A 14,448-nucleotide genomic window follows, 5' to 3' on the forward strand; every position below is an offset into this window, starting at 1 on the left:
CAGAGAACAGTCACTGTTTGAGACATGCTTATATAGCAACCCACCTGAATTTGCATAACAAATTGCTGCATAGTCTAATGCTGAATGTTGCTGAATTTACTGTCCCCCTGCAACTTCTAGTGACCCTGGAAGGGGTGAGAGCTTGCAATGGAAAAAATATGTTGCTAGTACTTTGGGACAGGGAAGCAAGATCCATGGGATTTGGCCATGTCATTCCACGAGGCAGGCTACAGAGTGAAATAGTTTAAAAATCCAGCTGTAGGCTGATTGGACTAGTGGGAGAGCAGGTCTCCATGAGACTGTCTCTTGTACAAAGGAGTCCTCAGAATGAAAAGGCTGGAGAGCCCCTGGACTGGAGCATAAAGAAAGGACTGATCAGTTTTCACTCTAATCATCTAAAAACGTTAAAATGTATGACTGGCACAGAAAACCTTAAATTATAGTGAATAAATGAAGACTCGGCACACCACTTCTGAAAGGGTGCCGACCCCTGATCTACAGGATTATAGTCTCCACACAGAGAAGTGGAACAATCTTAAGCCCCCACACAGACACTTTTAGGGGAGACGCTATTCTGTCTTCCGGTTTTTGGGTGAGGGGTGGTTTATTTTTTCTGCAAGGCTTCACCGTTTTCCTTTTAATGAAGCATTTGGCTTTAACGGAGCCAAAGAAGTTAGCCCTCTGCTTTGAGCTGTTATCTTCATGTGGTATTAATTTCCTTTGAAGCATCTAGAGGATATCCTGTCTTTTTTTCCCCTCTCATAACACATCATGTTGAAGTGCCTCATAAAAAAAAAATCCAGCCTTAGCATATGCCGTGTCTGCTGTTCTCCATCCATACAAGAAACCATGCTGTAGACGAGAGCAAGATCAAAGGCACCGTTTATGGGCTGTCTCATTAATCCCAACAGTATTTTATCACATCAATTATGAAAGGACACCAAAGGATTTTAATCCCTTCACACTGCTTTCGGTTTTGACATTAAACATTCAACGTTTTGGCATTTTTGCGCTACTTAGCTGAAATGTGTCCTGGCTGTGATAAGTGATGCTTAGACCCATCAGCGCACCTTCTGCAATTAGCAGCAGCTAATATAAAATTAAGCTAAATACTGTCCAACTGCAAAACACCCATTTAATCCAGAAACATTTACTATAACAAAATTCTAAAGGCCAACAGAATATATTTTAATGCACATTTATGGGAATTTTTAGTGATTGTGGAAAGTGCCAGACTGATAGTCCTCAGGTCAAGAGGATGGTCTTGTGGTCAAGGCACTAGGCTGCAGTTTAGAAGATCTGGATTCTATTTCTGGTTCTTCTGCACATTCCTGCTGTAAACTTACAGAGGCTAAGTTACTTGCCCATGCTTCAGTTCCCCATCTGCCGAGGTAGCTAATAGTATTTCCCTACCTCACGGGGGTGTTGTGAAGAGTAATCCATTAGCCTTTGAGAAGTCTAGATCCTGCATGGCCTACACACCCAGTACTCCCTCTGACTTCAGTGAGAGTATGGGATGCTCAAGAAATGTGGGATCAGGGCTCTGGGCCTTTAAGCATTTTGTGTGTGTATGAGAGAGAGAGAGAGAGTAGAGATGGGGGAAAGTTTATTTAAGTTTTGTCAAATCTTGTTGGCTGGGTTTTGGTTTGGGGTTTTGTCTGGATCCCATTTAATTCAAAAGCTTAGTGTTCGGGGGTGGGGGGGTGAAGGGAGCATGTGTTTTGGCATATGTATGAGCAGTAAGTCCAAATGTTAGGTGGGCTATAGCCCAGGAGACCAATAGATCTTGCATGCTCGTGCTCATACTCACTGGAATGGAAACAGAGGTCTCCACTTCCCAAGTGTGCCCCCTTAGAGGGGTGAGGGCTAGAAGATCAGAATGGCAAATCCCTGTGCTTTGCTGCTCCCCAGAATGATGTTTCAAAGGGAGCTCCCTCCCTCCTATCTAGGACATCAGTGGGAGGGGTAGCCACTGTTCTGGTCCTTCCACACTGGAACACAAGGTTAGCAGTGTTGCTGATGGTGAGTCATAGCCACGTCACCCTGAAAGGAACAGAACAATGGCCATGCATTCCTTCCACACCAGCAGGTGAGCAGGACCTGATAACGGGTGCAAGGAGGCACATGCTACCACCTGTGAAGGTATGTAGCTGTGGTCACCTGGTGAGCATTTCTCCAGTGCTTCCAGATTTATTCCAGCTGCCTCCCTAATGCCTCCAAGACTGATAGTTTGCAATGCCCACTATATACACTACCACAGCTGTGGCATTAAAGGCCATAGTAGAAAATAGGAGCCTATTCTCTTTGCATGACAGATTTGCATTAGAGTTGTAATATGTTTACTTAGTGCAATTAAGGTAAAGAATAATAGAAAACTAGTCTGAAGAGCAACACTTTCTTTAATTCATTAAGAGTCTAGTGACTCTAGTCTAGAGTAAGTTTCCTGATCTCTTTCATTCTAGAAAAACCTGTACATACACGTGAATCAGAGGGGTTGGGGGAGGAGGGGCAGTGTTCTGGACCTGAGTGAACACAAGGCAGTCATAATGCCTAGATGTTACGCAGCTAACTGTGTTGCCACTCCTTATTTTCTGGTCAATAGTTGCTACAAATCTTGCAGTTTTTTTCCTGATTTGTTTATATCCAACTCTCTCAGAAAGAAACTAATTTTTGTAATTGCTTGAGACTTGTAATCCTGGCTGTTGGTACAGCTGGATTTCATTTGATTGATAACTGATTAACTTTGTTCTCTTACTATCTTTAGGAAGACATGTAGTCTGTTGGGTCAATATGTACAATTATACACACATGTTTTCTCATCAATATGTGCAATAGACTACTGGAAAAAGGAAAGAAAGCTGCCAAGTTTGCTTAACTTTGAACTTATTTGGAAAGAAAGCTAGTAGTTTGACTTCTACATTGGCAGGGGGTCACTTGGTAAAATCAACATTCTTAACCACAATATAGAAGTTACCCAGGCCACTACAGTCATGACTCATTCAGGCCTTGACCTTCCACCATCCAAGTTGATGGAAGTCATGGAAGCAGGGTCTAGCTCTTAAAAAAAACAGTAGATTGCAGAGCTTCACCCCCTTTTTTTTTTTTTTTGGTACTGTTCAGTTGTGCTACTGCTTAATGTGTTAGACAAGACTGATGCACGAGATTACATTTAATTCCGTGTTCTTCTGGAGTTGATTTTAGTTATGTAAGAAATTGGTGTCAAGATGTAGCATTAGCAATTGAGCAATTTAAAAAAACAAACTGCACACTCAGCCAAACTAACACTGTCTTCTCATTCAGCATCAGTCAGTAACTCCTCCAAGAGCTAACTAAACAAATCTTCTTAGTTACACTTCCTTCAACTTCATTGACTAGATATGGACCCAGATTTCCCAATGTGACGTCTTAAAGAGGCCTGGTTTTCAGAAAGGGGTAAGCACTCACCTTGTGAAAATCAGGCCCCTGTAAGGTGTTTTAACATAAGCACCCAAAATCACTGGTCACTTTTGAAAATATTGGCTCCACTTATAAGCCCAGATTACCAAAATGTTATTTTCACTGTATCCATTTAAATGACAAAGGGTTTTAGAAGTGACCTTTAAACTGTCTGTTGTTCCTCTCTTTATGGTGAAAACGTAACATGCTTGTTTTACCATTTGCAGTTCGAACGTGTCCAAAACTTCACACACCTGAAAATGGACGAATTAATTGTTCGTCAGGTGATACCTCATACAAGACAGTGTGTTTTGTGACCTGTGATGAGGGCTATGAACTGGAAGGAAACTCCCAACTCACCTGTCAAGGAAACTCTCAGTGGGATGGAAAGGAGCCACTGTGTGTGGGTATGTTTTTGGTCGTTGCGTGTCTGTTCACATAGAACCATGTCTTGAGGAGGAATTGATAATGGGATAAGAAAATGACCTCTAGATTGCTGGTTGAAATCCAGCTGTGATATCTAAAAGTCGCTCCTCTCCTGTGGCTGTTTGATAACCTGTATGAAATGAATTAGTGATCACAGTCGAGTTCCTGGTAGACATGGCTCTCACACAGAAGAGGGCAAGGGTGTATCTCTGGGGAGACTCAATTACCCTCTCAGAGCTAGAGATGCTCCCTCCAGCTAAAGATTGAGGCATGCTGGCAGCATGGGGGAAGCTTAAGCAACTGCTGCCTCCTTTGTTGGAATTCCCAGCATAGAGGCCAAGGGTTGAAAGGGCTGAGGACGCTTTTACTCCTTCAGGGGAAACTTGCTGGTCCCGTTTGAAGCACATTGGTGGAGCAGTGCGGGGAACCGTCCGCTGCTGGTGCCTGCTCGGGACTTGCTATGTGAATAAGTAGAGGACTTTAGACTCCAGGATTACCAGTCCAGCAATTTTCATGAGTGCTGACTTCGCTGGAAAATGTTAATAATAATAATAATAATAATTTTTAAAACCCAGTGAAAATACAGAAATCATGAACATAAAGCCTGACTTTTCAGAAGCTGGGCTTGTTTGGTGCTCCTGAAAATTGTGGGTGCAGTTAATGTCATCGGTAAATTTTGTACCTACGTGTCCAAATGACCTACATTATGCCCATAATTATTTGTAATTCAAAAACTATGGGGACAAAAATGGGGACCCTGGGAGGGCAAGGCTGAACATTGAGCCCTCGGTGTAGATACATGCTTTAAAAACATCATGAAGATAAATTCATAAATTTTGGATATTATTTACACTAAGTACATTAGGAGCCCGATCTTGGTCCCAGATCAATGGGAACATTTTATTTAACTTCAACAGAGCAGGCCTGGGCCCTGAAATGCCATTGGAGGATTATTATTGGAGGACCTACTTTGCTCTGTCATTTCTTAATTTTTAATGATTATAATTCAGTTCCATTATATATCAAAAAGCCGCCTCATGCTGTTTGATATTATTTGACTCTTTTGCATAATCAAGCAGGTTATATGAGAGTTTTTGCTGGATTTCTGAGTCACCCATGGCAAGGCTTTGTTCTTGTTGGTCCCAAAAATCCAGTGTAAGAGTTTCCTTTGATTGTCCCATTGCAAAAAGCATTAGCTGAAACATCTGGGCTCACTCCTGCCATGGCTGCACACAAAGATAACTTGTATAAATCCCCCACGCAAGGAAAGCAGATGTGAAATTCCACTCATGGAATGATTGCAGGATCATGAAAATGCTAACCAGAGTCCTAATAGCACATTTTAAAAAATTGTTCCCCTTACTGATGTTCTAAATTATTACTCTCACTGTTAAAAATGTGCACCTCACTTCTAGTCTGAATTTGACTATCTGCAGCTTCCAGCCATTAGGTCTCATTATGCTTTTTTCTGCTAGATGAAAAAGCATGTACTATCAGTAGGGCTCCGTGTCTGTCACGGTGATCGTGGAAGTCATGGATTCCACAACCTCCGCAACTTCTTCAGGGGAGGGTGCGACAGGCCCAGGGGCCACCCAAAGCAGCTGGCTCCGGGGACAGCCACACCAACCACTGCTCCAGCGGCCCCGGTGCCTCCTCCCCCAGTACCCCTTATCCCCCCCCCAAGATTTAATCACAGGTATTTTTAGTATAAGTCATGGACAGGTCACAGGCCGTGAATTTTTGTTTATTGCCCGTGACCTGTCTGTGACTTTTACTAAAAATACCGGTGACTAAATCGTAGCCTTAACTATTGGAAATACTTCCCAGCATAGGTGCTTGTAGGCGGTGATCAGGTCATCTGTTAACCTTCTCTTGGTAAATTAAAAAGATTTTTCTCCTAATTCTCTTGCTAGAAAACATGTTTTCCAAATTTCATGTCATACTTACATCTCTTTTCTGAATCCTTTTACATTTTCAACATCCTTTTTGGAAGTATGGTCACCAGAACTGGACCGAGCATTCCAGGAATGGCCTCACTAATGCTATGTTATAACAGTTATTCTGGGTTGTTAGGGCCCAATTAGTTTTACCTGCCAAATACTGTAGGTTTTTTTTCCTACAAGGGTGTGTGTGTGTTACGTGTATTTTTATTTCAAGCAACTTTTTATTGAAGATGTTATTGTAATGAATTGTCTTGGATTATTATGTTACATTATATTCTGTTGTCTAAAATTAAAATATTTGATAGGCATGAAAACTTCTTTTTTTTTCTAACTTGCAAAAACAAAAGTTAATATTTCTCCACCACTAAACTCTTTTATCTCTTTCCCTCTTGTATTCCACTGAAGAATGGTTTATAGCCAACATCTTAGATTTAGTGTACATCAGGAAATGTTAGTCTCCTCATATTATAATGCTCTGTACAATGCCCATGATTACTGCGGGATTACACAATTTGTTGGCATTAATGCCAAGGGCACTGATGCCATCTAGTGTTGAAAGAATTAGTGTGCCCACTTTTTAAATGTGTTTTGGCCAATCTTCATCCTCAAGGTTTATGTATAAAAGGAAGAGGAGAGAGAGGTCAATTAGTGCCCTGCTGTTCAGTATTCTTTTTGTCCATCAAAATTCACCTGTTAATTTATTAACTGTGTACTATACTCATTTGGTTTCAGTCAGCTTCATGTGATGCACTGTTTTACAGACATGGGACAGATTTTGCTTTCTCATATGCTGGATTTGTACCCTGTATTTCCATCGGCATGAGTAACTGAGATCAAATTCTGACCCATCCGGAGTTAAATTATTTTATATTTATATACATTCACAGAATCATAGATTGATGGGACCAAATTCTGCTCCTATATACACCCTTTTAAATCCAGACTTATTGGGTCAGATCCTAAACCTGTGTAAATCACTGTAGCTCAGCTGAAGTCAATGGAGCCAAGACCGTTTATACCAGCTGCGGACCTGGCCCACTGAGAGCAGAGGACCTGTAGAATTGTAGGAGTCAGAGATGAAAAAGATCTATTAGGCTATCCTGACCTTTTCTCTAATAATACAGGATTGCTCCTTATATAGTCTAGTGTTTGTCCTAAGTGCTGGGACTATCACCACTTCCTCAGAAGACTATTCCACTTTTCCTTGTATTCAGCCTAATTTTCCTTTTCTCGATTTCTTCTCTTCACTCCTAGTTATATATCCCTTTGTACCACCCTACACAGTTCCTCTTCTCTTTGTGTTTGTGCCTGTCATTACATCATTATGCTCCTTCCCCTAAATTGTCACTTATCCAACCAGCTCATAATTTAGCTCTTTTAATTTTGATTCCCTGATTATTTTTGGTGCTGCTCCCCCTCCAGTTTGTCAATAGCTGTCCCATAAAGAGGTGCCCAGAAATGAGCACCATTTTTACTAATGGAAATAGTTTTAAGTTTTAAGACAATTATTCTGTCTAAAATGAATGTGTATACACTCAAGGCCTCTGCAGACTGTCAAAATGACAACAAGATATGAAGTATTGTTATTAATAGTTTAAACTTTAATCTTAATTTTTCAAAAGCAAGAGTTCCAAGGGCAGGAAATGTTTATAATACTTAGATTCTTTCTTTATAATAAGTTTTGTAGAACTGACAGCTTTTCAAGGACTTGACAAAGACATTTTTTGTCTAGATATTAACTGTTCTGAATCGGAATCCTTTCTACACCATCAAACGTCACGTAAGGAATGAACAAGGCTCCACCATCCCTATCTGTCCTGGGAAGCTTTTTGCATATCCTCTATGTGAAGTCTCATAGGCTTTCCCTCTCTGAGTAGTGTTCAACAGAGGGATTCTTTCAGTCAGCTCCTTTGACATGTTTGACCAACTACCTAATGACACGCCTGCCATGGCAAACTCTTGCTTCATACATGTCTTAACACATGTCCCAGATATTTCCATCTTCTTTTCTGGAGAGCTTTGGAGATGAGAAGTTGCTGAACTCTGTGATGAATCTTGGAGCTATACATTCATTCCATTTAATACTTAGCATATTCCTGAGGATTTGCTTTGGAAGGCATATTAATATTTCAAGGCACATTTATTGAAAATACATGTCTTGTACAAATTCGGTATCCAACTTTTACCGTATTTGCCCAGCTCTACACGACAACAGTAAAAATTGCATTAACTGCCTGAAATAATAAACATGGCTGGTTGAAAAACAGGATAAAGTGTTGGTGAAAATGTAGTCATTTCCCTTCCTCCTTCCTCCCACCCCATTTTATTTTTGGAAATTTCAAATTTTGATTAATTTTTTCTTCACAATTTTGAAAATATTTGACCTCCCCTAGTCACAGAACATTTCATAACATTAAGGTACATTTTTGGTCCCTGCAAATCCATAGTCAACATTTGCTAAACTTGGAACTTTACGTTTATATGCAAACCAGCCAATTGTTCTTTGGTTGCCATGTATAGTTCCCTGAGTTCCGGTTCATATTTTAGGTTTGAACAAAATCAGATATCAGCCTATAATAATTTGAAACTGGATGTAGGTTCACTTACAAGCCATTTCACAAACACAAAGTGATTGAGCATGTAATGAAACCTGAAATAAACAAATTTTAATGACTTTTTTGTTTTAGTAACGTTGTTGTACCTCTTAGTTCTCATTTCATGGCATTGTAGAAATGGTTCTTTGTAGTTAGTGTGCAGCAAACTGCTCATAATGACACTTCAATATCTGTATTGTGAGAATGAGACAACAAAATAGGAACAGGTGAAATTAATAGATTCTTGTACAAAACTATGGTGTGATTCCAGCAGCAAAAAAAAAAAAAAGGTAAATGGTGAATTGAAGAAAAAGGAGCAGACCTGATACAAGGGGGTGGAGCCAAACCTGATTTGTCTCATGAGGATATTGCCAATGGTTGTAATTTACTGAAAGAGAACTCCTGCAACCAAAATAACTCACCTGAATTCCAGCACCTATTTCAAATGTCCATAAAAATCCAATCTGAGTTTTACCTATTCTTGTCACAGGGGGAAGTCTCAGTAGTAAAATCAATGTTTGGCCTTCAAAGCACAATGTAACTCATTCAATACAAGGAAGATAATAAATATAACAGAATTTTCCAGGCTATCTGAAACATTTTATCCTTCATAAAAGCTGAGTGAAAAATACCTTATTAGTAGAGATCGCCAATGGGGCTGAGCTGCAGTGAATTTTAGAACAAGTTTCAGATTCTTTTCTACATCCTATTATGGGGTTCTTAATTGCTGGTAACTTTGGATGTGTGTATTTTCTGTGTCCGCTGACATTTGTATGTTTATTTCCTGTAGAGGTGCATTGCCCCATCTTCCAGAAACCTGAGAGTGTGACAGTACATCCATCAAGTTGTGGACAAGAACCATCAAAATCTGGAACAGTGTGCCAGTTGAGCTGCCCCCGGGGATTCACCTTGTCTGGGGTTAGAGAAGAACTGAGATGCACTCCTTCTGGGAGATGGAGTGAAAATGTCCAAAAGGCTCTATGTAAAGGTATAGACCTGAACAATAATTTCCACTGCAAGTAGATGTGGGTTCAGAGGGAAGGGGATTGCAGAGAGACAGATAAAGATGTGTTTGAACCTGAGGCAAAGCCTGATTAAAGTGATCTTCAAAATGTACTGCTTCCGCTATTGCCTGACAATAGAATTTAATATTTATTAGTTCAGCAAGATTGTTCAGGTACATTTATGATGCATCTCACCATCAGTCAGCCCTCTGGAGACCATCCCAGGTGTCCTGTTTTGTTGGGGTTCGTGGTACTATGTGACTTTAAGGCCTGGGAGAAAAAGTTAAATTATAAAGTGAAGAATGAAGAGGAGAAAAACCTAGGCTTTAGAGATGGCCAGAGTGAAACCAAACAATATAATAACAGTAAAAATATCAATGGGATAGCATGTGTTTATATAGTTCCTTTTATCTCAAGGTTCCTTAAGTGCTATGGAAACTTATACTAATATGCATGATATATGAAGGTGTTATATCCCAGTATATCAGAGCACCCTCTGGAGTGAGGCACTAGCCAAGGCCGCCCAGAGGATTCAGGGGATCTGGGGCAAAGCGGGGGAGCTGCGGTGCTTGTACTCACCTAGCGGCGGTCCGGGTCTTCGGCGGCATTTTGGCGGCGGGGGGCCCTTCAGTCGCTCCGGGTCTGCGGCAGCACTGAAGGGCCCCCCGCTGCCGAAATGCCGCTGAAGACCTGGACCGCCGCCGGGCCAGGGCTCGCGGAGCCCCTGAGGGGTCCGGGGCTGGGACAAATTGCCCCATTTACACCCCCCCGCCCCCCGGGCGGCCCTGGCACTAGCGCTTTTTAACAGCTTACTACTCAAAACTTTAGGGCACACAGCGAAGAATGCTGTAATTAATTGAAGCTGCACAGGAAGTGTAGATGGTAAAAATGTAATTACATTAGTATGAATTTGGCCAGGGCTCTGGCATGAACACCGAGCTCTTTCAGAAAATATTAGATTTTTTTTTTCATACACAAATATACTTTCAGTTTGAATGCCTGGCATTTTTCTCTGTGACATTCTGCACCTGAAACAGAATGGAGGGCCTAACAGCAGAGAGGCAGGTAGACTCTTTAGAAATGTAAAGGCACATTACAAAAAAAAGAGTTATAACAGTTGCTAAGCACATCACTACAGAAAGTGCTACAGGATTTCTGTTGTTTAATGGCCATAAGTAGTGAGAACCCTGATATTACTACTTATCCTAAACACCGCACCTCCAGCAGCATAATGATCCTTAGTGTGTTGTTTCAGTATTGACTTGGAGGGTAGAGTCCCACCTACTGAATCAGCAGCAACCTCCATGCTCCTGGAAGTTCTTCCATGCAAATATGGACTAGGCATAACTTATAATTAGGGCTGTCAATTAATCGCATTTACCTCACACGATTAACTCAAAAAAATTAATCGCGATTTAAAAAATTAATCACAATTAATCGCAGTTTTAATCGCACTGTTAAACAATAGAATACTAATTGAAATTTCTTCAATATTTTGGATGTTTTTCTACATTTTCATATATATTGTATTCTGTGTTGTAATTGAAATCAAAGTGAATATTTTTATTACAAATATTTGCACTGTAAAAATGATAAAAGAAATAATATTTTTAAATTCATCTTATACAGGTATTGTAGTGCAATCTCTTTGTCGTGAAGGTGCAACTTACAAATGTAGATTTTTGTTGTTGTTACATAACTGCACTCAAAAACAAAACAATGTAAAACTTCAGAGCCTACAAATCCACTCAGACCTGCTTCTTGTTCAGCCAATCACTAAGACAAACAGGTTTGTTTACATTTACAGGAGATAATGCTGCCCTCTTCTTATTTACAGTATCACCAGAAAGTGAGAACAGGCGTTTAAATGGCATTTTTGTAGCTAGCATTGCAAGGTATTTACGTGCCAGATATGCTAAACATTTGCATGCCCCTTCATGCTTCGGCCACTATTCCAGAAGACATGCTTCCATGCTGATGACACTCATTAAAAAAAGAATGCATTAATTAAATTTGTGACTGAACTCCTTGGGGGAGAATTGTACAGCCCCTGCTCTGTTTTACCCACATTCTGCCATATATTTCAGTCTCGCATGATGACTCAGCACGTTATTCATTTTAAGAACACTTTCACTGCAGATTTCATAAAATGCAAAGAAGGTACCAATGTGAGATTTCTAAAGACAGCTACAGCACTTGACTCAATGTTTAAGAATCTGAAGTGCCTTCCAAAATCTGAGAGGGACGAGGTGCGGAGCATACTTTTAGAAGTCTTAAAAGAGGAACACTCTGATGCGGAAACTACAGAACCCAAATCACCAAAAAATTAAAATCAACCTTCTGCTGGTAGCATCTGACTCAGATAATGAAAATGAACATGCGTCGGTCCGCTCTGCTTTGGATTGTTATCGAGCAGAACCCGTCATCAGCATGGACGCATGTTCCCTGGAATGGTGGCTGAAGCATGAAGGGAAATATGAATCTTTAGCACATCTGGCACGTAAATATCTTGCAATGCCGGCTACAACAGTGCCATGAGAATGCCGGTTTTCACTTTCAGATGACATTGCAAACAAGAAGCAGGCAGCATTATCTCCTGCAAATGTAAACAAACTTGTTTGTCTGAGCAATTGGCAGACCAAGAAGTAGGACTGAGTGGACCTGCAGGCTCAAAAATTTTACATTGTTTTATTTTTGATGCAGTTTTTTTGTACATAATTCTAGATTTGTAAGTTCAACTTTCACGATAAAGAGATTGCACTACAGTACTTGAATTAGGTGAATTGAAAAATACTATTTCTTTTGGTTTTTTTACAGTGCAAATACTTGTAATCAAAACTGTACACTTTCTATTCTGTGTTGTAATTGAAATCAATATATTTGAAAATGTAGAAAACATCCAAAAATATGTAACTAAATGGTATTCTATTATTGTTTAACAATGCAATTAAATCGCGCGATTAATTTTTGTAATTGATTGACAGCCCTACTTATAATATCTGATGGGATCACACCACAAGGTGACAAGGCTGTTTGGATCAAGATGAAGCCGTGTGTATTGAGACCAGGCACCCAAGGTCTACTGTGATGGGCAACAGTGTAAAACCCTAAAATAAGAGATATCAGTAGTCTCTGAAGGCTGAACGTCTCTAGTGAAGATGAGGGCAGTTGCAATCTGTTGAATTTTATACAAAGAAAACATGTCCCTGCTTAGTTCTCTTTGTTGTTTATATGTATTATGTAGCCAAAATACTTCACTTATCCAAAATAATCTGTTTGCTCACTGCCTATTATTAGCCTTTCTTCAGAACTTCACTTTTAACTGGAACTTGCTACAGCTGAAAGTCCATGGTCCTGGGGGTGTGAAACACAATTGGAAGTTGTTTCGAAGAGTGTGCTTGCTATGAAAAATTTCTTCAAAGGAAGGCAAAGTGGCTTGTATTTATTGTTCATGCAGTCTTCATCATGGAATTTTAATTACCGGAGTTATAGTTTGAAATGTAAATATCTCTAGCAAAGTAATAAGAGGCGTGAGTTCTTTAGCTGGTTTAAGGCCTCTCGGGCATAAAGGGTTCAGAGGTGAACGTTGTTGTCGTTGCCTAGTGAGACTGGAGACCATTTATCAAAGAGCACTCCAGTAATGAAATAATCCCGCCGCAGTGTTTGGAGAGGCTCCATGCCAGGATAACAAAGTGCTTTGGGTTTTGTGAGAGTAACTGGGGACTTAACTGTTGTTGGCCATGCAGCTCAGATTGTACCCATTGCTAGTGAAACAGAAACTCTCTGAAACTGGAGGAGGCCATTTGTCACATGTGGAACCTTTGTTTAGCAGCAGAAATTAGTCAGAGCAGCCATTCAGTCAGAGCACTCTTCCCTTGGAGTCAGTTCTAGACCATGCCCCAGCATGGCGCTAGAAAGCACTGTTCTCTTGCTCTAATTAGATGTAAAGTTGAGGTCTCACACACCTGTGGACATAAAAGCTCCCATGGCACTTGTTGTAAGAGGAGAGGTGTTAATCATTTACTTTAATCAAATTTTTACTTTGGTAATTACATTCTGTCTGCTTAAGTTGCCTCATGCAGTTTCAGTTTGGCATAATGTTCTTCTATGCTCCTATCCTAACATAATGTTGTTGTGTACCGTTAATAATACTAAACAACTTTTCAAATTCTGGCCAAGAGGGTGCTGCCTTTCAGTGGTAGGTTAAGTGAGCCATCTTTCAGGGATGTTGTGAGCTTAACTAGTTAATAGACTCCATCCTTGTCACGCAGGACTCCATTGGAGTTTAGTCATTGACTTCAGTGGGAACAGGAATTTGAAGCCATTTTTATAAAGATGCGCGAGTTTTTCAGATGAAAAGTTATTATAATAAATAGTTGGAATACCAAATTATTTCTGTCCACCTCTTACTCTCATCTCCATGAGCCTATTCCCAACGTGCCTCCCTTATCTCTGGCTACCTTCTCTTTAGAGGGGACCTAATTATGGGGCATATTAATTCATACTGTGAAACATGCCAAGGTTTGGCAAACCTCAGAGAAGACTTACGCTGGTCTGAATTATTTCCCTCCAATAGCAATCCCACCATCTCCCTCACGCATGCACACTCACTCACAAACATATGCACATCAACACGCGCACATTCTCTATAACATATCCTGGGACATTAGCTCACGGGAGACCCTGTGTAACCCCCACGCCTCCTGGGTTTGGTGCCCTGTCCCATGTAGTGGCACCGAGACCACTTAGAGAGAGATTAACAAGTCTGCTCTACAGCCTTAGCTAATGGCCATGTGGCTTTTAGCTCATGCGGTAGAGGCTCATGCACTAAGCTCCAGCGGTCCCAGGTTCGATCCCGCCCGCTGACGACCGGGGTCTGTCAGTGTTACACCTGCACTGCTCCTTCCCTTCTAATGTCTTCAGGGATGGCCTGCTGACCTATTTCCTCATCCACTTTTTTTTGGTGGTTCAGATTGTGGAGGCAGCCCCTGAGCTAGTTTTCCACCCGCCTCTGCATCCATATGAAATGTCTTCCGTGATGATGCA

The 14,448-nt window shown here is 40.7% G+C and overlaps 1 protein-coding gene across 1 annotated transcript in view; it reads left to right on the plus strand.

Moving 5' to 3' along the window:
• SVEP1 (sushi, von Willebrand factor type A, EGF and pentraxin domain containing 1) overlaps window positions 1-14,448 on the plus strand; it is a 169,625-nt gene that overhangs the window by 50,234 nt on the left and 104,943 nt on the right. The window contains exons 6-7 of the mRNA XM_065549724.1: window positions 3,663-3,842; window positions 9,189-9,386. Coding sequence (XP_065405796.1) covers window positions 3,663-3,842; window positions 9,189-9,386 — 378 coding nt within the window. The remainder of the gene's footprint in view (window positions 1-3,662; window positions 3,843-9,188; window positions 9,387-14,448) is intronic.

This window comes from Chrysemys picta, chromosome 6 (assembly GCF_011386835.1).
Source record: "Chrysemys picta bellii isolate R12L10 chromosome 6, ASM1138683v2, whole genome shotgun sequence".
Lineage (NCBI taxonomy): Eukaryota > Metazoa > Chordata > Testudines > Emydidae > Chrysemys > Chrysemys picta.